General features: G+C 37.5%; 1 protein-coding gene across 1 annotated transcript in view; it reads right to left on the bottom strand.

Moving 5' to 3' along the window:
• Positions 1 to 1142: 1142 nt before the first annotated feature.
• LOC143026525 (uncharacterized) overlaps positions 1143 to 27109 on the bottom strand; it is a 48321-nt gene continuing 22354 nt past the window's right edge. The window contains exons 9-14 of the mRNA XM_076187071.1: positions 25742 to 25941; positions 23162 to 24074; positions 12192 to 13097; positions 6138 to 6299; positions 3900 to 4043; positions 1143 to 3026 (exon numbers count right to left, since the gene is read on the bottom strand). Coding sequence (XP_076043186.1) covers positions 2868 to 3026; positions 3900 to 4043; positions 6138 to 6299; positions 12192 to 13097; positions 23162 to 24074; positions 25742 to 25941 — 2484 coding nt within the window. The 3' untranslated portion in view covers positions 1143 to 2867. The remainder of the gene's footprint in view (positions 3027 to 3899; positions 4044 to 6137; positions 6300 to 12191; positions 13098 to 23161; positions 24075 to 25741; positions 25942 to 27109) is intronic.

Genomic DNA, 27109 nt, shown 5'->3' with positions numbered 1-27109 from the left:
GAATTTAAAAAGAGTCTAGATAAAACAAGATATGAAGACGGGACACCACGAGCATAGCTCCCCTTCCCGTAAAATACATCTAGGTAAATACACCTCGTGGCGCTGTGGTTAGAGTTCTTGCCTGCCACTACAGCAGTCCAGGTTTGACTCCAGCCCAGGGCTGAAATAATTTCAGTATCACTTTGCTGTGGGGTGTTACTCCAACTCTCGTGGGTGGGGAATTGAGAGTGTGTATGCGTGTAAGGTCAAAGCATCATCCATATTTCGGTCATACACGAGCTCTGAGTTCTCTTTCAGGAGGGAAATAGTTGTCAATCACAAGTCCAACACGTGATCCAAGACCATGGTGAATCACACACACACACACTCACACAGTACAGAAAAAGACTGTGAATCACTAGAGAGACCTGCTCTCCTCTTTGCCTTCTTTCTTCTCTTTACTTTGTATCTTTCATACGATTCCCTCGTCCTAATTTGTAACCAATCTATGAAAGCCTGCTTCTTCTCTTCCACACTCTTCTTTGCCTCCTCATCCCACCACTCACTACCCTTCCTTCTACTTCCTCCCATCCTCCTTGGTCCACACACCATCTTTGTATACCTTATGACTCCATTCTTGAACCATCTCTATTCCTCCTCCACTACCTCCCACTCCTCTCCCAGCTTCTTCTTATACTCATTTTCCTTTTCTTTCTCATTTAAGCAGTTTACTCTAAGTACCTCCCTCCCCTCTGCCCTTATTTCTTTCTCCACTCTCAACTTACCTTCCACCAAAAAATGATCTGACATTCTCTCCTTAGAACATGTACATCCTTAACTCTTCCTACCATACTCCTGGTCACCACTATATAGTCCATTAATGCTCTATCTGCCACCCTTCCATCCACCACCCTGGGGTCTGTGATCTCTGCCATCAATAACTATTAAATAACAACAAGAACCATTTCCATGAAATGTAGGAATTTAATGATATTAGGCATACTCTTTTTTTGTCTTTATTGTTTCCAATACAAATCAAAAATATATATCTAATCTCAAATGTACAAAATATTATTTGTTAGTTTTTCCTCACTCATTCTTTCCATCTACTGAAGTTGTCTGGGTATGTGGAATGAATGAATGAGGAAAGATTAGCAAAAAGAATACAGAGAGCAGACACAGATGGGGGTGAACTTAAGAGGAAGACAAAAAATGAAACGAGTGGATGAGGCAAAGGAAGTCTTGGATGCACAAGGAATACCCCTGAAGTAAGGAAGTTGGAGTGCAAAAAACATGGGAAAAAATGGGGGAAGATTGTGAGCAGATGAAAGTATGATGCATGCTAAAGTTTCCTTTTTTGTGCATTCCATAAATTCTTTAGTGGATGGTGGATGTCATATAATGAAAATATGAGGGTAAACCAGCCGGGGCTGTTAGGCCTCACTATGGACATGTAAGCGGTGTAGTGGGAAACACTGATGACCCTTTATCTACAAGGTGCAAAGATAGGAGGATCATTAAATGAATTTTATTGTGTATAAAGGGAGTGTGTGCCAGGCATACAAAAAAATAACTGGCTTGCTCAGGATATTGAGGGCAAGTGACTTCCGATTTGTGGCATAAGTATTAACATCAGCATTATTACATCCAGACTTATGGTGGCTATTGTACATATATATAATGGCTTCTTTCCCTACAAAAAATCCCAAGTCATCAATGTGTCTGTCAAATTGCAAGAACATTTGAAAAAACATTACTACTATGTATAAAACAAGTATCATTCTTGTTCTTCCTTGTCTTTAGTGTTTCTAAGATTTGTACATTTACCATATTTTACAATATACTGTGTCTGCTTCATACACCAGCAGACACTGTCTCTTAAAATATAATAACAATAGCAGCAGTTTTGGTAACCTTTTTGTCTCAGGTTATTGCTAAACAATTTTATTTATACATTTGGAACAGATGCTGAACTCATGACTGACGATTATTGCCCTCCTAGAAGAGCTCCATTGGTGATATGACTCAATCCATGGGTAACATTATGATCTTTATTTACACAGACACGCCCCAATTCATTTCCCAAGAGCATGGTGCTGACTTGCAAAGCTTTGATGCCTTTCAGCCCTGTTAGCGAAATGGTTGAAAGACTTGAGTTAGCAGGACAAGTCATTACTACTACACCAACAAGCTGGTGGTGTGTTATGAAAGGCTTAACAAATCTCAACTCAACATTAACCATACAAAACTAGCTTTATTTTTTTTTTTTTTTGCTTGATTCAGCAGAGCTAAAAGAAATTATCTTAATGGCTCAGTATTATATAACATGAAATTCCAGTACATAAACAAGGTGAGAAGCTTATGCAAAGAGGTATGGAGCTATAGTCATAGCTGTCGCATATGACCTAAGCACTTGGACTGTTGGAGCAGATAACATTCACTCCTGGGAAATGGAAAAAGTGTGAGATTTGAATCAACAACTAAGCAGATGCAAGACCAGCATGCTTCCTATTACATAACCAATGCACATCTGTAAGTATGTACAGTTAAGTCTGAATTTACTCAAGATCACAATGAAATACAATGTTAACCCCTTCCTTACAAAGCAGCACTCATCTTTTAGTTTTAGCTGTTGCTTCACTACTTCATTTAGAGGTATGTGACCCCCTTGATAGTGACAAGGTAAAGCAATCATGATTAATCCCTTCCATATAAAACAACACACACCATTATTCTGGTTGCTGCATAGCAAATTTATTCAATACTTTGGATCTAATATATGTTGTCATCCATGAGATAAAGAATTAAAAATCTCCTTTATATATGATGATATGAAAGGAAAAGGGATCCAGTAACAATTGTACTTGTATGCTCTAAAAATTGCCATGCTAAACTTTTCTGGGTTTGAAGCGGTGATATTTGATATAATTGGAGTGAAGTTCTTTGAGAAGTGATGTTGATGCAGAGGGAAGGGCCACAAGCAAGTGCTTGAGACAGTGTCTGTCACACAAATCAAGTAACCGGTACAAAATCTGCTGCAAGATTTCCTGTAAAGAGTTTAAACAGAAAAAAAAAACTGTTAATCACTCCATAGAGAATCATCTAGCCCTTACATGGCTATTAATGACTAATGCACTTGTTCTGGTTAATACATAATTTAATTTAGCCAAGGAACAGTCCATGTACAGGAAAAAGTTTAAACCCATCTAAATAAAATCTTTTACTGATTTCCAACACAAAATTTGGTCTGACTGTCACAAGGCAATTCTATATAGCTAAAAATGCAGTGAAAAGGTTAAATTTTATAATAATAATTCTATATATCAATATGCTTCTTTCCCCCTTACAAGGAAAGCAGCCATCCAGGGCATGTGCCCATACCACTGTCATCCATCAAACATTTCCCTTTCATCTTGGCTTCTCCTTGATGATGGGTTATCCCTGTTTCATGCCCACTGCCCAGGTCAGAAAAGTATGGTCTGGGTACAAAAATGGATCAAGTGAGAAATAAGGTGGTGAGGCAGAAAGTGTGGGTGGAAAAGGAGCAGTCAGAGAGGGTTGATCATAGAATACTGGGTTTAGGGAAAAAAAAAAAAAAAAAAGGAAGGAAGGAAGGAAGGAAGAAGTAAAGAAAGACTGAGGTGGATAGACTAAACTTGAGGGAAAGATTATGAATAAGGTGGATGGATGGGTGTGAGTGGAGAATGGTTGTGTAAAAGAGTGATAAACTGATGCAGCCCAAAAGGATTTCTCCTTGTCTTCTCTAATTACTTGTGTATGCATATATCTCTATCTATTTACTGAAAGGGTTTCCCCTTGGGAGGTTGTCAGCCATGGGATGCACCCACCTTTCGCTTCGCCCGCATCCATTTGTTTTCCCTTTTATCATAGCTCCTTGTACTAATTTTAGTTTAACTTACCTTAACTGCTGGGTAAATTGTGATTTGTTGCATCGCTTCCACAATAGCACCAACAGTAAAGTGAACTATTTTGTTAACTTCTGTGCGATACCGAGACAACTCCCTCACGACTCGATCAAGTGCAAGAGCACAATTTGTAAATACCTGCAAGAATATCAAAGAGTACATAAATGAATAAACAAAAATAAGAGTAGAAACAACAAAGCCTTACCAAGAGTCTCTTTATGATTCCCTGAATAGGTTAGTTTGTTTAAAACACTGTTAGCCACTTTACACACAAGGTGAGTGGCCCAACAATTACTGTTATGTTGGGTTTGAATTAAAAGAAAACCTTATGGTGGCAGGCTTCCCTTACATCTCTAACAAAAATGTTGCACTGCTGTCAATGATAGAATGTTTCTATACCACATATAGATATATACATATACATATAGACATATACATATAGACATATACATATACCAATATATCAAGGCTTCTTCCCCCTCCCAAGGGAGGTAGCCAAAAAGAAAAGGCATAAAATCATTCCCACCCATTCCATCCCTAAATACACTCCACTCCCCTCCACCCTCCCTCTTATCTTAGCACCTCCTGGATGATGGGTTATCCCTGCACCTTGTCCACGGCCCTGGGTCAGAGGCAGTGTCGCAAGTCACAGCACATCCACAGCAAGGCCGCTTCATTAAATCGGCAATCCCCCCCCTCCGTCCCCCCATGCATAAAAGGAGAAGACGGGGAGAAATCCTTTCGGGCTGCGTCAAAATTTGCTCACACATACTACCTCACCCCCCATCCCACCCATTCCACCTTGTGCATCACATCATCCATATACAACCATTCTCCATTCACCCCTGTCTTCTGTCCTCTCCCGTCCTTCCTGAACAGACATTCCCCTCTTCCCCAAAGCCCCCTTCACCCCATCCATCCATCTCATCCTAGGACGTCCCCTCATGTTCACTCCCTCCACATCTGCCTTCCATACCTCTTTTACTAGTCTTTCTTCATTCATTCTTTCCATGTGTCCAAACCATCCTAATACTCTTTCATTAACCCTATCTCCCAACTCCCTCTCCACCCCTGTTCTCTTCCTCACTCTATCTAGCCTAGTAACCCCCATCATACTTCTCAGACACCTCATCTCAAACACATTCAAACTCCTCTCTTCCTCTCTTATGTTCCATGTTTCTGCCCCATACAGTGCTGCTGGCACAATCACTCCTTCATACAGTCTCCTCTTAGCATCCATTCCAAAAAGGTCTATTCCTCATTACACTTTTCAATCCACCAAGGCATTTACTCACTTCTCTCAATCTACATTGATTGGGAAAAAAAAAAAAATGTAAAGTTGTGTAACATATTTGCCTAGTCTGTGTCTTTGATTTAATTTGGTATATAGAGAAGACAGGGGGAAATCCCTTTTAGGCTGTGTAAAAAAAATAATCCATTCACAACCATTCTCCATTCACACCTATCCCCTGCCTTCTTCCTTCCTTACAAGTACCTGTAATTGGGCCTAGCAAAAAGAAAAGGACCAGTGCAACAAAGAACTTTGTTGTTTGAAATTGACATTGGCTACCTTCCTTGTACGGGGGGAAAAGCCCTTAGTATATGTATTATGTATGTGCAACAAAGAAACACTACCAGCATTACAAGAAAACCACACACCAGGAAAAAAAAATAATAATAAATAAAAAAATATAACTGATGAATGAAAATTGTTCAATAGACTTGTTCATGATAATCTGAGACACGGGGAAGGAATCACCGATTTCAAAGATGGAAAGTCTATAAAGATGAAAGTTGAAGAAAAAAAATCAGTATCTACATAAAATAATAAAAAGTAAAGAAAAAATGAAAGGGTAAGGAATGGCGAGAAACATCATATTAGATGATTTAAATGTGGAAGTGCAGAAAATATATAAATTACTACATGGCAGATTTCAGAACCAATTGACTTTTTTTATATGTTGACAATATATGGCCTTCCTCAGCAAGGGACATATATTGTTAACATTACGTGTCATGTCATATTAATTGTTAATATGATGAGGAGCTAAGATGAGGGGGGCAGAAAGGGTGATGGATAGGAGTGAAATAGGTGGGAGTGTGTACTTGCCTTTTGATTTGGCATTTTTGAATCCTGTGATGCTTTTCCTGTTACCATTTAGTTCCAAAAAAAATTATTTTATTATACACACATAAATATCATAGAAAACTCTAAATCTAGCAGTATCTTACCTTGATTTTCTCTGCTGAAAGTTCTTTGTCTTGACGTGTTTGTGAAATAAGTCCAAGGGTAACCTGAGACAATGCAGCTAGCAGTGACGATACTCTTTCCACAACTAAAGCTGGGTGTCGTGTGACCAATGAATTCAGGACCCCAATAATGATATTGTAGACCTTGAAAAATTATATCACATTAGATAGTGTTCTAAAGCACTCTATATAACTAATAATTGCACCTACATATATTTCAAACATTACTACAATACAATCAAATGAAGCTATATACATTAAGATACATATATAGAGTAAAGGGGGTATTCTGAAAAATATCTAATATGATCCAATGTTGACACCATAGCCTACAACAATGGTTCTTGACCTGGGGTACCTGCACCCCCACGGGGTATGAGACATGATAGCCAGTGCAATGGTACTGTATATCTAACAGAAAGCATAACATATATTTTCTTAATTTTTCTCTTACTATAATTGTCTCAATTACTTAAAGTTAGTGCTGTAAACAATTTTCTTATGCTTTCTACGGTTTCATATACATTTTCTTTATATCTTGTATGGTTTGTGTTAGTGTTGGTCCTGGCTCTGATCCTTGGCTTCAGAAGTTCAGTCACTTGTGTTCTGGGTTCTCTCTGAGAGTGAGAGGAGCCGACGAGTACAGCTCACGTTTATTTGAAACGTGTTGCACGTGCACTGTGCTGTGTGTAATTGAGTCAACGTGAACAGGATGAATTGGGTCTACATTTTGCTTGATTGTGCTCAAGTGGTTGATAGTATTGAGGTGAATTACTGGTGCATGTGGTATTTGTGACTTGTGAAATGTTATTTTTTTTTTTTATCATTTTATTTGTCACAATATGATTTTTTTGTGTGGTATAACTGTAATATTGTCAACAATAGATGTATTGATAAAAGATATACAATATTGAAGGTACTGTTATCTGTATGAAGAGGAATATGGTGGAATGTGTATTGTAGTGGTGGTGATATGTTATTATATAATGGTTATAACATCCAGGCCTGCATCTTTCCAGGTATCGGCATGATCAAGATCTAGTAACTATATCTAAGAAACGTAAGTGGAATGACGGCTACATTCATTATGGTTTTACCTGTATGACTGAGGCAGATGGAATTCAACAACCACAGTGCATACTCTGCAGCATAGTATTTGCAAATGCAAATCTCAAACCATCAAGACTCAATGAGCACTTCAACAATCAGCATGGAAGCACAGATGATGGACATGACTTAAACAGCTTGAAGATCAAGTGGGAGCAATTTGATCATAGTGATATCCTGTCAAAGCTAGGTTTTGTCCCAGTTGAGGAACTTTTGTTGTAAGCATCTTATGAAGTTGCCCTTTTGTGTGCAAAGAAGAAAAAAGCTCACACTATTGCAGAGGAGCTTGTTAAACCTTGTGCATTAGAAATGGCAAAAAATAGTATTAGGGACAGAAGATGAAAAGAAGCTTAAACAGATACTTCTGTCAAATGACATTATTCATTCAAGGATTAATGATATGAGTTGAGATATCTTGCAGCAGGTGATAACAGACCTGTCAAAGTGAGTATTCAGCTGGATGATCAACTGATGTTAGTTCTTGCAGTCAGTTGGTGTCATTTGTTCAGTATGTGAAGGAAAGAAGTGGTGGAAGAATTCTTATTTTGTAAACCCCTGTAAACTACTGCAAAAGCAACTGGTGTGTTCAGTCTTGTGAAAGACTTCTTCTCGGAACATGGAATTACTCTCAACATGTGAGGTTCAATTTACACTGATGGAGCCCCTGTCATACTTGGAAATAAGTCAGGCTTTGCTACCCTGATGAAAAAAAGAGGTTCCCCCATGTAAGTGTCACTCACTGTGTGTTCCACTGTCATGCATTTGCTACAAAGACACTGCCAGAAAAATTGAAGACTGTGTTATCAGTTGTGCATGCTGTAAATTTTATCAGAGGACATGCAGTGAATCACCATCTTTTTGTGAAGAAATTGGACCCGAGCACAGTGTTCTTCTTTACCACACAGAAGTGAGATGGCTTTCCCGTGGCAGGGTACTTGCACGTCTCTTTAAGCCTCATGAAGAAATTAAGCAGTTTCTTAGAAATCAAGGCAGTGAAATTGCTGACCATTTTGAAAACAGGGAGTTCATTTTGTCTCTATGAAAGGAACATTGATGGATATGATAACTGCCAGAGAAAAGTTATCTGACCTCACCTAGAAGATTCCAATGTGGATAAAGTGCATTGAAAGTGGAAATTTTGCACACTTCCTTTCTCTTGATAAGGCTGCTCATGCTGAAGAACAGCTGCCCTTCAGCTGTTGCACAAAGATATGGGATCACATATGGGATCCATTTCTTTTCAACCTTGATTCCATGGATGATAACATGATGAAAGGTGATGTTGTGGAGTTGCAGACCAATGACAGAATCCAAATAAAGTTTGGAAAAATGCAACTGGATATGTTTTGGTGTGCACAAGTCCAAACACTCCCACAGTTAGCAGGGAGAGCTTTGGAGGTCCTCATACTATTTGCAACTACATACTTATGCAATGCAGATTTTTCAATGTTTCTACACATCAAAACAAAAGCAAAACTGCTTGGATACAAGTAATGACATGCATCTGGCACTTTCAAAGAAAGAACCTCGTTTCAACATCATCATTAATGAGAAAAAACAACAAAAGAGCCACTAAAAATGTGTTGGTGTGCACCATGTAGTATTACTCATAATTACTGTTATAATGTGCATTCATGGTATCCTACTAATTGACACTTTTCATTTGAAATAAAAAAGTGTCTGTTCGGTAATTGAAAATACAAAGGATTACAAAGGCGGAGCATGCCGACAGGAGACCTTTTGGTCCATATCTAGGTCGGCAGCGAAAAAAAAAAAATCATAATAATGATAAACAAATAAATGAATGAATAAAAACTATAATAATGTAAATAATAAATAAAATAAATGCATGGGTATAGTTACATAATAAACAGGTAAATAGTAAATAATAATAAACTGACATAACTAATAATTAATAAGAATCAAACAAATAATAATAAACAAACGGACAAATGATAACAAAACAAATAAACAAATAATATAAAATAAATGATAGTCATTACAGCATCTTGCTTAGGTGTTTATCTAATTTCTCAGCAAGGTTTGTATCACTAATCCTTTTCATATGTTTGTATTGTATTTATATTGGAAGGGGGTACAAGAAAATTTTCTGATATATCAAGGGGCATGGGCAGTGATAAAGGTTAAGAGCCAATGGCCTAGAAGAATTCATATATACATATACCCAAGGATTTTTCCCCCTTACAAGGGAGGTAGCCAAAAAATAAAGGCATAAAATCCACTCCCACCCATTCCATCCCCAACATACTTCACTCCCATCCACCCGCTTCCCTCCTCCTTAGCTTGGCACCTACTGGATGACGAGTCATCCCTGCATCTCGCCCACTGCCCTGGGTCAGAAGCAGTCGCAAGACACAGCACATCCACAGCAAGGCTGCTTCATTAAATCAGCAATCCCGTCCTCCCCGTCCCCTCATGCATAATAGGAAAAGTTGGGGAGACGTCCCTTTGGGCTGCATCTATCTATTTTTCACACATACTCCCTCACTTCCCATTCCCCACCCACTCCCCCTCCTCATGCATCACAGCATCATCCATGCACAACCATTCTCCACTTACCCCTATCTTTAGTCTTCTCCCGTCCTTCCTCAACAGACAATCCCCTTTCCAAATGCCCCTCTTACCCCATCCATCCATCTCATCCTAGGTTGACCCCTCATGTTCACTCCTTCCACCTCTGCCTTCCACACCTCTTTTACTAATCATTCTTCACTCATTCTTTCCATGTGTCCAAACCATCCCAACACTCTTTCATCAACCCTATCTCCCAACTCCCTTTCCACCCCCATTCTCCTCCTCACCTCCTCATTTCTCACTCTATCCAGCCTAGTAACCCCTATCATACTTCACAGGCATCTCATCTCAAACATATTCATACTCCTCCTCTCTTATGTTCCATGTTTCTGCCCCATACAATGCTGTTGGCACAATCACTCCTTCATACAATCTCCTTTTAGCATCCATTCCCAAATGTCTCTTTCTCATTACACTTTTTAATCCCCAAGGCATTTACTCACTTCTCAATCTACATTCTACCTCCACCTCCACTTCTCCCTTTCCAGCCATATTCGCACCCAAGTATTTAAAACTATCCACTTCCTCCAGTCTCTCTCCCTTAATACTCACTTCCAGTCTGCTGCCACTTTCTCCTCTTGTACATTTTCACTGATTGGTTACAAAATAGGACAAGAGAATCATATGAGAGGTACATAGTAAAGAGAAGAGAAGTGAAGCATAAGATAATGGAGGTGAAGAGGAGAGCAGATGTGAAATGGGGTAAGAGTATGATGGAAAATTTTGAAATTAATAAAAAGATGTTTTGGAAGGAAATTAAGAGAGGAAGAGGAAGTGAATCAAATAGAGAAGAAAAGGTAAAAGGTGCAGATGGAGAGATGATAATGGAAGAGAAGGCAGTAAGAAGATGGGCAGAGTATTTTAGGGAGTTGCTAAATGTGAAGGATAGGGAGGAAAAGGTAGTTGTATTGGGAAGAGCTAAGAAAATGACAGTGATGAGTGAGGAAAATGGAGGAGAAATAAAGAAGATGAAGTGAAGGCAGTTAAATAATGAGAGCAAGTAAGGCACCTGGGTTGGATGGGTGTCATGCAGAATGTCTGAAAAAAGGAGGTACAGTGATGGTGCTGGCTGATGAAGTTATTTAATATTTGTTTAAGAGAGGGTAGAGTACTGGGAGACTGGAGGAGTGCCCGTATAGGTCCACTTTAGAAGGGAAAAGGGGACAAGTGTGAGTTTAGTAGTTTGAGAGGGATTAGCCAGTTAAGTGTAAGCTTATGGGAGGGTCTTCAAGAATTCATAAAAAAAAATCAATAATCAAAAGGATTATATTAAATAAAATAAAAATCATTAAAAGGAAGTGGAGAGCTTAGGTATTTAAGGTCACATAAGCATGGAATGAAGTGGGGGTGGAGGTAAATTATAAAGGGAAGTGAATAAATGCTGCCAAGGAATGAAAAGCTTCATGAGAAATGGGTATCTGGAGATGAATGTAAAGAGAAGACTATATGAAGGGGTAACTGTGCCTACAACACTCTAAGGAGCAGACTTGGGGGCAGAAAGGAAAAACCTATACATGTTTAAGTTTAAGAAGCATGGTAAAGGTTATGAGGGTAGATAGAGTGAGAAATGGGGTGAGGCAGATAGCAGGGGTGAAAAGAGATCTGGAAGATAAGGCTGATAAAGAATACTGGAATAGTTTAGGCATATGGAGAGATTAAGAGAAGAACGACTAGCTAAGAGCGTGGAAGGCAGAGGTGGATGAAGTTAACTTAAGATGAAGACCAAGAATAAGGTGGATGAATGGAGTGAAAGGTGCACTGGGTTTAAAAGAAATGCCTGTCAAGCAGGAAAGGAAGAGGGCAAGAGGCAGGTGTGAAAAGAGAATGGTTGTAGATGGATGAGAAATTGATGTGGCCTGAAGGGATTTCTTTTTATCTGTTATGTAAATTCTTGAGTGGATGAGGGGAGAGGGTCGCCATGTATTGAAGTGGTTGGGGTAAATCAACTTCAGCTGTCATGCTTTGCTATGGAGGTCCTGTGTTTTGCTGCAATACCCCTGACCCATGCATTAAGTGAGGGACAGGGATGACCCTTCATCCACAAGAAGCTATGACAGAAGGGACAATTAAGTTAATTTTGGATAGGTGTACGATAGTTGAAGGGTAGGTATATACTTGGATTTGGCCACTCCCCTTATGATGGAGAAAGGGCCTTTTGATATATGTATATATGATTTAATGATACACTGATATTTACCTAATGAATCAGCATAAAATTAAAGACTATTAGCTACAGTTTATGATGACCTGAATAGTTCTTTATGAAATATTTTACATTAGTTGAAAAAAATTACCCCCATATCCTTGAACAAATATTCAATACTATTCCAGTACCTGCAGAAATTGATCACATGATAATCTATGAAGCTGAAGAGATGTGCAGGGAGCTAAAATTGTTGCCATGGTCTGTACAGACAAATGGATACCACAGTTCAAAATATTAAGTAAAACACTAAGTACTAGATGAACCACTTCAGTGATGTCATCCGCATCTGGTTTTTTGACTGCCACAGCACCCACAAGCATGGTTATGAGCAGTTCTATGGAATCTCTTTTCATCTGCCCCTTCTGCCCTTCAACACGAATATCAATCAAACTTTTCCACACTTTCAATGTATTTGTCAACACCTGATCTGCTTCCTGTTTCACACTGACATTAGTACTATCTCCACAACACTGTACAGCAAGAAGGGCTTTTTGAGTTCTGCTGGTAAGATCCACAAGGAGTTCGCTGTAGTCTTCTTGAGATGCAACAGAAAGAAGCTGCTGAAGAGGTCCCTCTAGTTCCATTTTCTGACATAAAACAGCTCCCCAAGCAGTTGATACCAGCCCCTCAGGAAATTCCAGTGAGAGATCTTCTGCATGTTCTCCAACTGTAGTCAAGAAAGTCAAAGCAAGCTCTTCTAACTGGGTATCACTACCACTTAAGCACAGACGTGAAAGTTGAACACTTTTGTTTAATAGTTTAATCCATCTCTGAGATTTCTTAGATTTCTTCCCTTTCTGGTCCACTACTTCAGTTTTGTCCTCTTTTGTTATTTGATCATTTTCTGTCTTTTCTTGTTTTTTATGAAATGCTTTCACTGATATGATACTAGCATGAGCGTGGAGAATAGCTGCAGCAGTTTTTGAAGAAATGGAATCCAGAGCAGTCTTCTTTAACAAGTGAAGAACCCAAGTACTCATTATGTCCACCACTTTGGCACATGCCCTACCAGTGCCAGGTAGATCAGCAATATTCTGAAAAAGAAGCAAGTATGAATGTTGACCTTTGCATTCTGATATAGTTGTGAAACAAAAAGGCAGAGGGAAAAGAAAAGAATGATTACAGATAATTATCTTAAGACCAAATTATATTCTAACCACTTTGATTTCTAGAGTTTGTCCCGGCCGACACCAGACAATCTTATTCAGTTTAGGAGTGGACCCTGGGCTGAATGGGTTAAGATAATCTTATTTAACATATTGCTGAAACAATGTCTTTAAAAATATCCAAATATTATTTGGGCCACTACCAGACAATCTTCTTCAACTTATATCTTGCCATAGTGGAGCAGTTCCTGAGAGAATGGAACAATGAAAATTATAACAGGATACATGAAACCCATCCCTATTGGACACCTACAAACAGAAACCAAAATTCTTGTATTAGAACATCACATGAAAATGACAGAAACATTATTTTACACCACAACCCTAAACAATACACACCCTTCACACTACACCTCACAAGCACACACACACACACACACACACTTCAACGAATGGACGGCTTAGAAGACGTTCTGAAGAAAAGTGAAGTCTGTGGATCCCAACGCAAAGAGAAGTGCCTAGTGTTTTTGCAGGGTGGGGGGGAAATTGCTCGTGGAGTAGTGGGAACGTAGGGAAAGAGGAGAGGGGGAGGGATTACTGGGGGAAATGGAGGGAAGTGAGGAGGGAGTAGACTTTGCCCAGCCAGACAGGCGGAAGGTAAACAAAAGACTTAGCGAGGATCAAATGTCTAATAAAAGTGTAAAGATTAGAAGTATAGAGGGGAGCAATACAGAGGAAAGTGACGAGAATATGTTCCAGGGATTTAAAGAGGGTGGGGGGGACACAACCCCCCCCCCCCGACTGATAAGAGGGGGGGGGGGAGGTGATAGGGTGATCGAGGACTTGGAGCGTAAGTTAGGTAACGTAGACTCCATTTTCCAAAGAATTGAAAGGTTGGAACAACTAGAGAAGGCTAACAGAAACTTAACTGAAGAAATAGAGGACCTAAAAAGACAGTTAGGAAATGTAAAGGAGGAGAATGAGAAATTGAAGAAGAATAGTAATGAAAACAGAGAGAAAATAGCTACAGAAGCTAAAAATTGGAGAATAACTCAAGAAGGGAATAAGGTTTCATTCACTGACATAGTCAAACAGCAATTGAAAGAACATAATGAAGACTCAGTTATTAAAGTGATGAGACAGAAGGAGAATATAGTAAGAGAATTAGCTGACAAAAAGAAATGTATAATTATATTAGGAATGGAAGAGAAACATAACCCAGATAGAACCGCAAGAATCAAGGAGGAAAATGAAAGAGTAAGCAGTTTATTAAAATTAGTCCAGGAAGATGAACCAGAAATTATAAAGGAAATTGAGGAAAAATTCAGACTCGGAAAATATAGTACAGATAAGACCAGACCAATTAAGATTAAATTCAGGTCACAAACAACAGCAGAGAAAATTCTATCCAAGACAGGGAAACTAGCAACAAATGATCAATATAAAAAGGTATGGATAAAAAGAGAAATGAATAAGGAGGAAAGAGAGGCAGAAAAGCAGAAAAGAATTGAAGCTAAGGCAAAAAACGAGGAAAGAACGGAGTCAGAGAAAGAGAGATTCTATTGGAGAGTAGTGAACATGAAAATAAAGCAGTTCGACATACTAAAGAAAAACATAAGGGAAACAGAGAATACAATGGAAGTGGCAAAAAACTAAGAGTGTCTTACACAAATATAGATGGATTGATAACAGGATTGAATGAACTGAATGATTATTTGAAAGAAAAAGAACCGGACATAATGGGAATTGTAGAAACAAAATTAAAAGGCCCACTACCACCCAACAGTGTAGGACATGATACATACAATTATTGGATTAGAAACAGAGAGAAAAAACAAGGGGGTGGAGTTATGTTCCTGACTAAGAAGGATATAAACGTGAAAGGTGTCATATATGGAAAGAATACAGTAGAGATGATTATGATAGAAGTGGAAGACCGAGATAAGAAGAGCAGAAAATTTGTGATCAATTATGTGCCTCCGAAAACAGCCTCATGGGAGGAGAGTGAACATAAAAGTATGTTAGAGGACACAAAGATAGCATTAACTAAAATAATGGAAGACGGAGGAAGAATAGTTATGATGGGCGACTTTAATTGCAAAGAAATCTGCTGGGAAGAAATGACAGTAAAGAGTGGTGATGACTCATGGGGAAATGCTCTACTTGAGATGATTACTGACCATTCAATGACACAATGGATACAAGAGAACACTAGGTATAGAAATGAAGAAGAACCATCGAGGCTAGACTTAATAATTACATCTGAACCTAGAATAGTGGACAAGATTGAATATAAAACACCAATAGGTAAAAGTGACCACATATTGATTGAACTGGAACTTAATGAAGAAAAATATATGAAAAGAAATGAACAATATAGAAAAGGAAGAATGATGTATGAAAAAACAAACTTTGATAAAATAAGAGAATTCTTCCAACAAGAAAACTGGGAAGAAATATACAAAGAAGAAACAACAGTGGAAGAGAAATGGAATATTTTGACAAAAATTTACAAAAAAGGAGTGGAAAAGTATGTCCCAAGACAAAAACAAGAAAAAGAATATGTAAAATGCTGGTACAACAACAAAAGTTGTAGGGAGTTAAAGGACAAAAGAGACAAAGCCTGGAACAGATGGAAAAAAGACAGACCTGAAAAATGGAAAATATATACTGGTTATAGAAATGAATATGTACAAAAGTGCAGAGAGGAAAAAAGAAAATATGAAAAAGATGTTATAGAAAAGTGTAAAGATCAACCAAAACTATTCTACAGATTTGTAAACAATAAACTGAAAAACAAACAAGACTTAGAGAAATTAAGACAAGGAGGAGTTGAATACACTGAGGAAATGGAAATGGCAGAAATTATGAACAAACATTTTAAATCAGTGTTTACAAGGGAAAATATACAACCTGAAGAGATTGAGTGGAAGGAAAAAGTCCCCCCTATGGAAGAAATAGAAGTAACAAAGAATGAAATATTGACACACTTGGGTAATTTTGATGTCAGAAAATCGCATGGGCCAGATGAAATAGCAAACTGGATTCTGAAAGAATGCAGGAATGAACTGGCAGACAAAATACATAGCATAATAAGCAGTTCCTTAAAAGAAGGAAAAGTTCCAGAAGATTGGAAAAAAGCAAATATAGTACCTATATATAAAGGAGGAAATAAAGAAGAACCTACCAACTATAGACCAGTCTCTCTAACAAGTACAATAGCAAAAATATGTGAAAGAATTATCAAAAGTAGATGGGTAAAATACTTGGAAAAAAACAACGTACTAAATCCAAGGCAATTTGGATTCAGACAAGGACGATCATGCGTCACCAATTTAATATGTTTCTATTCAAGGCTAATAGATATAATACAAGAAAGAGATGGATGGGCTGATTGTGCATTTCTAGACCTAAAAAAAGCTTTTGACAAAGTACCACATAAGAAGTTGCTTAAGAAATTAGAATATGAAGGAGGAATACAAGGTAAATTGCTAAATTGGATGGAAGACTTTTTGCAAGAAAGAAAAATGAGAGTAGTGATAAGAGATCAGCACTCAAAATGGAATGAAGTAATAAGCGGTGTCCCGCAGGGAACAGTTCTGGCCCCAATAATGTTTGCTATATATATTAATGATATGGATGAAGGAATTGAAAGCTATATGAGCTTCTTTGCAGATGATGCAAAATTACTGAAAAGAGTGAAAACTGAAGAAGATTGTGAATCACTACAGAGAGATCTAAATAAAGTACAAGAATGGAGTAGGAAGTGGGAGATGGAGTTCAATACAAAAAAGTGTAGTATAATGGAATTTGGAAAAAGCAAAAACAGAATAACAGGATCATATAATTTGGGAGAAGAAGGAATAAAAAAAGTAGAAAATGAGAAGGACCTGGGAGTCATTGTTATGAATAATATGTCACCTGAGAAACATATAAATAAGATTTTTGGAGAAACTTATAATTTAATAAGAACAATCAAAGTGGCATTTACATACCTGGATGAAGAAATGGTGAGGAAAATCCTAATCACCCTGATAAGACCAAGATTGGAATATGCAGCAACGATATGGTCACCAAGTACAAAAAAATGTATAAAAAAACTTGAAAGAATACAAAGAGCAATTACAAAACTGGCACCAACACTCTCAAAACTATCATATGAAGAGAGACTACAAAAACTTAAACTACAGACACTAGAGCAAAGAAGAGAGAGAGGAGATTTGATAGCTATTTACAGAATCATGAAAGGCATAGAAATTACTGATAGAGAGAATCTGATAAAATGGGATGACAGAAATACAAGAGGACACGGAAAGAAAATAAAAAAAGACAGCTATAGAAGAGATTTTAAAAAGAACAGCTTTCCTCACAGAGCAATAGACAGTTGGAACAAGTTAGATGAGAAAGTGGTGTGTGCAAAAACAATACATGAATTTAAAAATAGTTTAGATAAAATGAGATATGAAGACGGGACCCCACGAGCATAGCTCCCCTTCCCGTAAAATACAACTAGGTAAATACAACTAGGTAAATACACACAAGAAAATATGTATATATAAAATAATAAATAAATAAATAAATAAAAATAAAATAAATAAATAAATTAAACATCTAACAACCTATCACCTATGCCACACAATAAACAAATAAATAAAAAGAAAAAAAATAATAATGTATACCAACATAGATGGCATGATTTCAGGACTAAATGAATTAAACGACTATCTGGCAAAAGAGAAACCAGAAATGGGAATTGTGGAGACAAAATTAAAAGGTCCACTACCACCTAATACTGTGGGACAAGGTTTATAGTTTTATACAATCATACATACATACATATACATATACCAAGGCTTTTTCCCCCTTACAAGGGAGGTAGCCAAAAAGGAAAAGGCATAAATTCATTCCCACCCATTCCATCCCTGAATACACTCCACACCCCTCCACCCTCCCTCTTATCTTAGCACCTCCTGGATGACGGGTCATCCCTGCACCTTGTCCACTGCCCTGGGTCAGAAGCAGTGTCGCAAGACACAGCACATCCACAGCAAGGCTGCTTCATTAAATCGGCGACCCCCCCCCCCTCTCCGTCCCCCCATTGCATAAAAGGAGAAGACGGGGAGAAATCCCTTCGGGCTGCGTCACCTTTATACAATCACTGGATAAATTAGAAAGGAGAAACAGGGTGGAGGAGTCATGTTTTTGACTAAGACAGGCTTAAATGAGACAACGATAACAGATAGAAAAATAATGTGGAACTGATTATGATAAAAGTTAAAAACAGTGACATGAAAAGTAGAAAATTCGTAATGATACATGTGCCCCCAAAAACAGATTCTTAGACAAAGAGTGACCATTCCAAAATGTTGGAAGACAGAAGGCATGCTTTAAATGAATTACTGAAAGAAGGAGGAAACATAGTAATTATGGGTGACTTTAAAGAAATATGTTGGGAAGAGATGACAGTGAAAGGTGGAGAGGACCTTTGGGGAAATATACTACTGGATATGACCACTGAATACACAATGACTCAATGGGTAAAGGAAAATACCAGATATAGAAACAATGAAGAACCATCAAGACTAGATTTAATATTTACGTCAGAGCCTGAAATTGTGGATAAAATGGAATACAAGACACCAATTGGGAAGAGTGACCACATACTAATAGAGTTCGAATTAAAGGAAGAAATTGATTTGGGAAGATATGAGAAACACGGAAAAGGAAGACTAATGTATAACAAAACGGATTTTGAGAAACTCAGAAAATTCTTTCAAAGAGTAAACTGGGAAAACTTTTTAAATGAAGAAACAAAGATGGAAGAGAAATGGAATATATTAAAAGAAATTTATAAAGAAGGAACATATAAATATATACCAAAGCAAAAGAAGGAAAGGGTGTACATTAAGTGCTGGTACAACAAAAAATGTAGTGAAGCAAAAGATAAAAGAGACAAAGCTTGGAAAAGGTAGAAAAAAAATGAGTAAGTGGCAAATATATATGAAACTAAGAAATGAAATGTAAAAATACACTGGGAAGAAAAAAGAAACTACAAAAAACTACAAAAAGACATATTGGTCAAAAGTAAAGACCAACCTAAATTATTCTACAGGTATGTAAATGGTAAATTAATAAATAAACAAGAAAAGTGAAACTGCATCAAGGGAATGAGGAATATATAGAAGATGAAGAAATGGTTGAAATTATGAACTAACATTTTAAATCTGTATTCACAACTGAAAATACACAAAATTGGGATGAAGGACAGAAAGATCCCCCCATACAGAAAGAAATAAGGGACCAAATAATAAACCTTGATGTCAGAAAATCACACGGTCCAGATGGAATTGCAAATTGTACTAAAAGAATGTATAGATCAACTAACAGACAAAATATATAAAACAATAGATTGCTCACTCAAAGAAGGAAAGGTACCACAAGATTGGAAAAATGCAAATATTGTACCAGTATATAAAGGGGGAGATAAGGAAGACCCAACAAACTGTAGACTGGTCTCCCTTACAAGCACAATAAGTAGAATATGTGAAAAAATTTATCAAAAGTAGATGGATTAACATCTGGAAGAATATAAGATACTGAATCCAAAACAATTTGGCTTTAGACAAGGAAGAACATGTGCCATTAACTTTATTTGTTTATATTCAAGGCTAATAGAAATAATGCAAGAAAGGGACAGATGGGTTGATTGTGCTTTCCTAGATTTACAAAAGGCATTTGATAAAGTACCACACAAAAAACTACTGAGAAAACTCAAAATAACAGGTGTTCAAGGAAAATTATTGAAAAGAATGGAAGATTCTTTGAATGGGAGACAAATGAGAGTGGTACTTAGAGACAGAAACTCAAGCTGGGAAGAAATGATAAGTGGAGTCCCACAAGGTTCTGTATTGATTTGGTTTAATGTCACAAACTCCTCCCATCAGAAGGCTAGGATGGTGCTCCTTACAGAGGACTTTGTAGCATGGAATTTAATTAACCATGCCCTTGGTTCAACTTTGCCGGTGGCAGGACTCGAACCGCCATACCCTCGACCTTCACTGCAAGTAACAACGCCCTAACCTGCTCAGCCAGTGAGGTTCTGTATTAGCTCCGATAATATTTGCCATATATATAAATGACATGGATGAAGGTGTAAAATGCTATATGAACTTCTTTGCAGATTATGCAAAACTACTAAAAAAAGTAAGTACAGAAAAAGTACAGAGACCTGGACAAAGTCTGGGAATGGAGCCAAAAGTGGGAAGTGATCTTCAACATCAAGAAATCTAGTATAATGAAGTTTGGAAAAAGTAAAAATAGAATATCAGGGTAATATAAAATTGGTACAAAGAAGTAAAAAAGTTAGCTTGGAAAAGAACCTAGGAGTAATTATTAACAAGGACATGTCATATTAACAAAACAGTTGGAGAAACCTACAATTTACTAAAATCAATAAAAGTGGCCTTTAACTACTTGGATGAGGTAATGGTAAAGAAAATATTAGTCACACTACTAAGACCAATATGGATACCCAGCACAAAAAAAAATATAAAGAAATTAGAATACAAAAAGCAATAACAAAGATAGCTCTAACACTTTCAAAATTGACATACGAACAAAGATTGTCCAAAATGGAACTACCGACCCTGAAACAAAGAAGAGAATGAGATCTACTGGCCATTTACAGAATCATGAAAGGCATGGAAGTCCTTGACAGAGAAGATTTATTAAAGTGGGATAAAAGAAAAACAAGAGGACATGAAAAAAAAAACTCAAAAAGGACAGTTATAGAAGAGATCTGAAAAAAAAAAATATATATATATATATATGTATATATATATATATATATATATATATATATATATACATATATATATATACATATATATATATATATATATATATATATATACATATATATATATATATGCAAGGTTGACCACGAAGAGGTCATATGTATATATATATATATATATATATATATATATATATATATATGTATATATATATATATATATATATATACATATATGTATATATATATATATATATATATGTATATGTAGAGTATATATGTATATATATATATATATATATATATTTTTTTTTTCTTTCTTTCTTTTAGGAATGTCCCCTGTGGGGCTACAAGGAGAAGGATGCCTAGTCCCAATCTCAGTCCCTTTCTTCTCGCCTCTTACAATCCAAGTGGGAATACTTGGTGGCAGTATTCTTTTCCCCCACCACAGGGAAAATAGGGTTGATGAAAGAATATTAGGATGGTTTGGACACATGGAAAGAATGAGTGAAGAAAGACTAGTAAAAGAGGTGTGGAAGGCTGATGTGGAGGGAGTGAACATGAGGGGACCTCCTAGGATGAGGCCGATGGATGGGGTGAGGGGGGCTTTGGGGAAGAGGGGAATGTCTGTTGAGGAAGGACGGGAGAGGACAGAAGACGGGTGAATGGAGAATGGTTGTATATGGATGATGTTATGATGCATGAGGCGGAATGGGTGGGGGGATGGGGGTAAGATAGTATGTGTGAGCAAAATTTGACGCAGCCCAAAGGGATTTCTCCCCGTCTTCTCCTTTTATGCAATGGGAGGACAGAGAGGGGGGGTCGCCGATTTAATGAAGCAGCCTTGTTGTGGATGTGCTGTGTCTTGCGACACTGCTTCTGACCCAGGGCAGTGGACAAGGTGCAGGGATGACCCGTCATCCAGGAGGTGCTAAGATAAGAGGGAGGGTGGAGGGGTGAGGAGTGTATTCAGGGATGGAATGGGTGGGAATGATTTTATGCCTTTTCCTTTTTGGCTACCTCCCTTGTAAGGGGGAAAAAGCCTTGGTATATGTATGTATGTATGTATGTGTATATATATATATATATATATATATATATATATATATATATATATATATAGTTTCCCACACAGAGTGGTGGATGTCTGACACAAAAGTGGACAAAACAATAGTATGTGCAAAAACTATACAAGAATTTAAGAAACAGATGCTGAAAGATACAAAGATGGGTCACTACAAGCATAGCTCCCTTCCCGTATAATACAACTAGGTAAACTAGGTAAATGCACACAGAAGACAGTGAACACTTATTCCTATATTATATTACTTTCACCCTTAGCTTCCAGGTGGATTCCTAGCATCTCCCCCCCTCAAAAACATGTGTGAACAAACACTTTTTTTTTCTTACCTCAACTTTGTACTATATAACAAAGCTAAACATTCATTCATAATCCATATGTCAGTTTTATCCTCTATAAACTGCATACATGTTCCTTTACCATAATGTTTATGACATATTTTGTCATTCAGGTTTTGTAAAAAACAAAGTTATTCATCAACTGCTTCTAATGCTCCTGTTGCCCATGTCAGCAACTCCCCCCCCCCCCCCTGATCTTTCTACTGACCCCAGTGGAGCAGCAGTGCCCACTCTGGGAATCAATGCTCTAGCATCATATTCTGCTATCTAAAGCAGGCAAACACCATATACATACATATACCAACATTTTTTTCCCCCTTACAAGGGAGGTAGCCAAAGTCAAAGGCATAAATCCATTCCCACCCATTTCATCCCCACATACTCCACTCCCATTCACCACCCCAAAAAACACCATATAAAAAATATAATCAGTCACTACAATTATTGAACAACTATCATTATACTTTATTTCTAGCCATAATCAGTTAAAAAATATAATCTATGTGAACAATAAAAGATATACAAATCATACATACATACACATATACCAAGGCTTTTTCCCCCTTACAAGGGAGGTAGCCAAAAAGGAAAAGGCATAAAATCATTCCCACCCATTCCATCCCTGAATACACTCCACACCCCTCCACCCTCCCTCCTGGATGATGGGTCATCCCTGCACCTTGTCCACTGCCCTGGGTCAGAAGCAGTGTCGCAAGACACAGCATGATAATTCTATATTTTTCTGAGCAGAAAGTACAAGAAACAAAGTAAGTCTTACCTTCTTGCAGACATTGATGTATATCATTGTTGGTCTCAAGTATGACTGTGCATCACACTCTGAATCTGCATTTACAATTATTGTGTCTGCAACTGTTTGTACGAGTTCATTATTACGAGATTGTGATATGAAGAGCTTCAACAATGAAATGAGAAGATGATCCGTTTCTTTAACTTCTGGCTTCTCCACTGTAACTGTTTTAATATCTGTATCTCTTGGTCTGATTTCTTCACCATCTAAAGTTGGCAAGAGAACATTTGGAAGTCTTTGTGCAATCGAGGAAAGCTGTTTGTTTTGGTTAATGAGCCACCTGAGCAAAGGCAGAGGCTTAACCATGTGGTACAATCGGAAGGGACATGGAGAACACAAAGTCATATTCATTAGACGAAGTAACTCAATTGAAATTCTTTCTCTACGTGACTGACATCCTTCTCTCAAAAGCAGAGGTAAAACTGCAAGGAGTATGATAGTCTGATAGGCTGTACTCAGATGAAGTAGAGGTAGGGCATGAATGATTTGTAGAGCATCACAAAACTCCTCCTCACTACCACATAAACCATTACCCAAATTCTCTGTATCCTCCAACAATGTATTCACCATTTCTCCAACTTGAGTCAGTCCCTCCCATAGATCATTTGGACAATCACGTGTATCTCCAAATTCCTCTAGCAGAGGACAGAGTTTTGAAATTTTCTTTAAGATTTCAACACAGTAATGAGCTTTGGAAACTACATCCTCATTTTCTTGTGCACCACTTATGTGTTTTCTTTTAACCGAAGCTAATATACTGGCAATTGAAGAAAAGCAACTACTAAGGAGGTATGGATGCAAGACCCTCATTTCAGCAAGTACTCCCACACTGGAACACTCCTTCCACCCAATCTCCTGCTGACGCAGACCATCGGCAATCTTTCTGTGGTGAAAGTAGAGAGGAAAATTAAATTATATAAAGTTAAATAAAATGCCTTGTACAAGCATTAAATACTGAAAACAGAGGACTAAAAAGGGAATAATAATAATGATACTGACAGGTCCAAGACCTACCAGGAGGTGGGTACAAAGACTAATAACAGTTGCCTCAAGTTTCACTACTACAAGGAAATCTACACCACCACAACAGCTGGCAATTGTTCTCAGGCCCTCCCATTGATCTTTCTGGAAGAAACTTTGGGCTGTTGTCAGTGGTGTATTGGTGAGGTAGAAACAGATTAAGTTTGTGGCACATGATCTTCCCTGTCTGAATCCAAATTGTCTCAGGTTTATTGTATTGTTTTCCTCCAGGTGTTTTATCCATCTATTCTTGATAATTCCCCCCCCCCCACAAATTTTGGCTACAGTGCTTGTAAGGGAGAACAGCCTGTAATTTGTTGATTCTTCTTTGTTTCCTCCTTTATATACAGGTACAATATTGGCATTTTTCCTGTGCTTTGGTGTTTGTCCTTCTTTGAGTGAGCAACTTATTATGTTATATATTTTGTCCATTAATTCTTCTTTAGATTCTTTTAGCATCCAATTTGCAATTCTGTCTGGGCCGTGTGATTTCCTGACATCAAGGTTTGTTAATTGATCCATTATTTCTTTTTGTGTTGTTATTTCTCTCATGGGTTTTTTTGTAAGTGTATATGGGTCTGGTACTGAAAAGAGTGGAGAGGAAAGGGAGGCTTTTAGGACTGCTTTAGATGTGTGCATAGAGAGTTTAGGGAGAAATATCAATGTAGTGGCATTGGGAGATCTTAATGCTAGGGTAGGAAATGAACAAATAGAGGGAGTGGTTGGGAAAAGTGAAGTTTCAGTAAAAATTCATAGTGGAGAGTTGATGGTGGAGATGTGTCTAGAGAGTTGATGATAACAAATACAGTGTTTAGGAAGAAAGTCAAGCATAAGTACAAATGAGAGAGGGTGGTGGATGGAAGGGTAGTAGATAGTGCTTTAACCCCTTCAATACGGGCCAAAATCTCGTGGGCAGCATTAGCTGCCAGACGTGCGATGTTGCGTCATAATACTCGCATTATAAAAAATAAAGTTGCTGTTTGCATTTCCCTTGTATTCCTTTGGACTTTGCTCAGTCCCATGACATCCTAGCTGATGTCTTTAATTTCTTTCATCAAACTCTCCACTTTGTGGTTTTATGCAAGGAATCTCACATTGCATGTGCTGAGCCTCATTTTTGGGTTACTTTATGCCCAAGACTTGTATCTACTTGAACAGTGCCCACTATTATTTGGTGGCACATTGCCTTTAAGTGCATGAGACAATGCAGCAATTTTTGGGTGATAACAATCCAACAGGAATGCCTGTAACATTAGGTGCTCTGTTCATGATTGGTTGATAAGTTGCAACACGATATTCTCACTTCCCTGTTACATTTTCTGGTGAAATACACTTTTGGTGTCACCTTCTTCAAAATATTCAGTGTAACTTTTTATATCTATATGGTCCCCAGTGATCCATGATGTCATTATGACATCTTCATAATATTCCTAATACAATCTAAGCTTAGGTGATGTCCTCCATTCATTATAATCCACAAAAAAGATAATAACTTGAAGTCATAAAGAGCTTGTCTGTCAATAAACTTACCTAGCAAAACCTTGTATCTGAGCACCATTTAGGACTGGAATGATGTAGCTTATGTGACTAGACAATAGTTTTCTAACTTCTGGGTTGTGAGACTCCAATGAAGTCAAAAGAAATTTGGCTAGAGCCTCTTTTGCATCCTTCCTGGTCTCTTGAGACTGGATATGCTCAGTCTGACACAGCTTCTGTAGGACCAAATGGACCTGCAACAATATAAAGACTATGATTACTTCCACGTGCATTAATCTATCAAAAGGCTTCTTTTCACTCTTAAATGAGGTGGCCAACCAAAGCATGTGCTCATCCCATTCCCATCATTCACCCATCTACTTACTAAATTAGCTTTGCATGGAATAAGTGGTAGCCTATTAGGTTGGACTAGTAATTGGTTGAAAGGTCGAAAACAGAGAGTTGTTTTAAATGGAAAAACTTCTGGATGGAAAAGTGTTGCAAGTGGAGTTCCTCAGGGTTCCGTTCTTGGGCCACTTCTATTCATAGTATATATAAATGATATAGACCATGGACTAAAATCTACTGTTTCCAAATTTGCTGATGATACAAAACTGTGCGGAGTGGCAAATGATCACTCAAACCAATTAGATATTCAAGAAGATTTAGATCAATTACAGCAATGGTCTGAAAAGTGGCTAATGAAATTTAACACAAGTAAATGCAAGGTAATGCACATAGGTAAAAATAACAGCAAGTACGATTACAAGTTATTTGGAAATTCGTTAACAAAAGTGGATAGTGAAAAAGATCTCGGCGTAATTATCAGTAACGACCTCAAATCATCCAAGCAGTGTATTTCAGCCTCTGAGAAAGCAAATAAGATTCTGGGATTGATTGCGCGATCTTTTGATTTCAAAAGTCCATCACTCATTAACAAGCTATATAAATCGTTAGTTCGTCCACATTTGGAATATGCTGTTTCCGTATGGTCACCGAATCTCATTAAAGACATTGACAGACTGGAAAAAGTACAACGGCGAGCCACAAAACTGATTCCAAATATCAAAAATAAATCATACGAAAATCGACTTAAGCACATGAATCTGTTTTCCCTAAAAAAGCGTAGACTCAGAGGTGACTTGATACAGGTCTTTAAGATTTTAAAGGGAATTGACAACATCAAAAGTGACCAAATTTTCACATTGAATGAGAATCAGACAAGAAACAATGGTCTCAAACTGTCCGGAAATAGATTCAATTTGGAAGTAGGTAGAAACAACTTTGCCAACCGTGTAGTTAATGAATGGAATAAACTTCCTGCACAGGTAGTGCAATGTAGTTCAGTTCGAAGCTTTAAGAATCATTTAGATAAATACCTAAGTAAGATGCTGTAATTATTATAATTTATGTTATATTATT

Source organism: Oratosquilla oratoria, chromosome 6 (genome assembly GCF_046742065.1).
Source record: "Oratosquilla oratoria isolate Oo_2021 chromosome 6, ASM4674206v1, whole genome shotgun sequence".
In the NCBI taxonomy this organism is placed as follows: domain Eukaryota; kingdom Metazoa; phylum Arthropoda; class Malacostraca; order Stomatopoda; family Squillidae; genus Oratosquilla; species Oratosquilla oratoria.
This window is presented reverse-complemented; position numbering and strand designations above follow the sequence as displayed.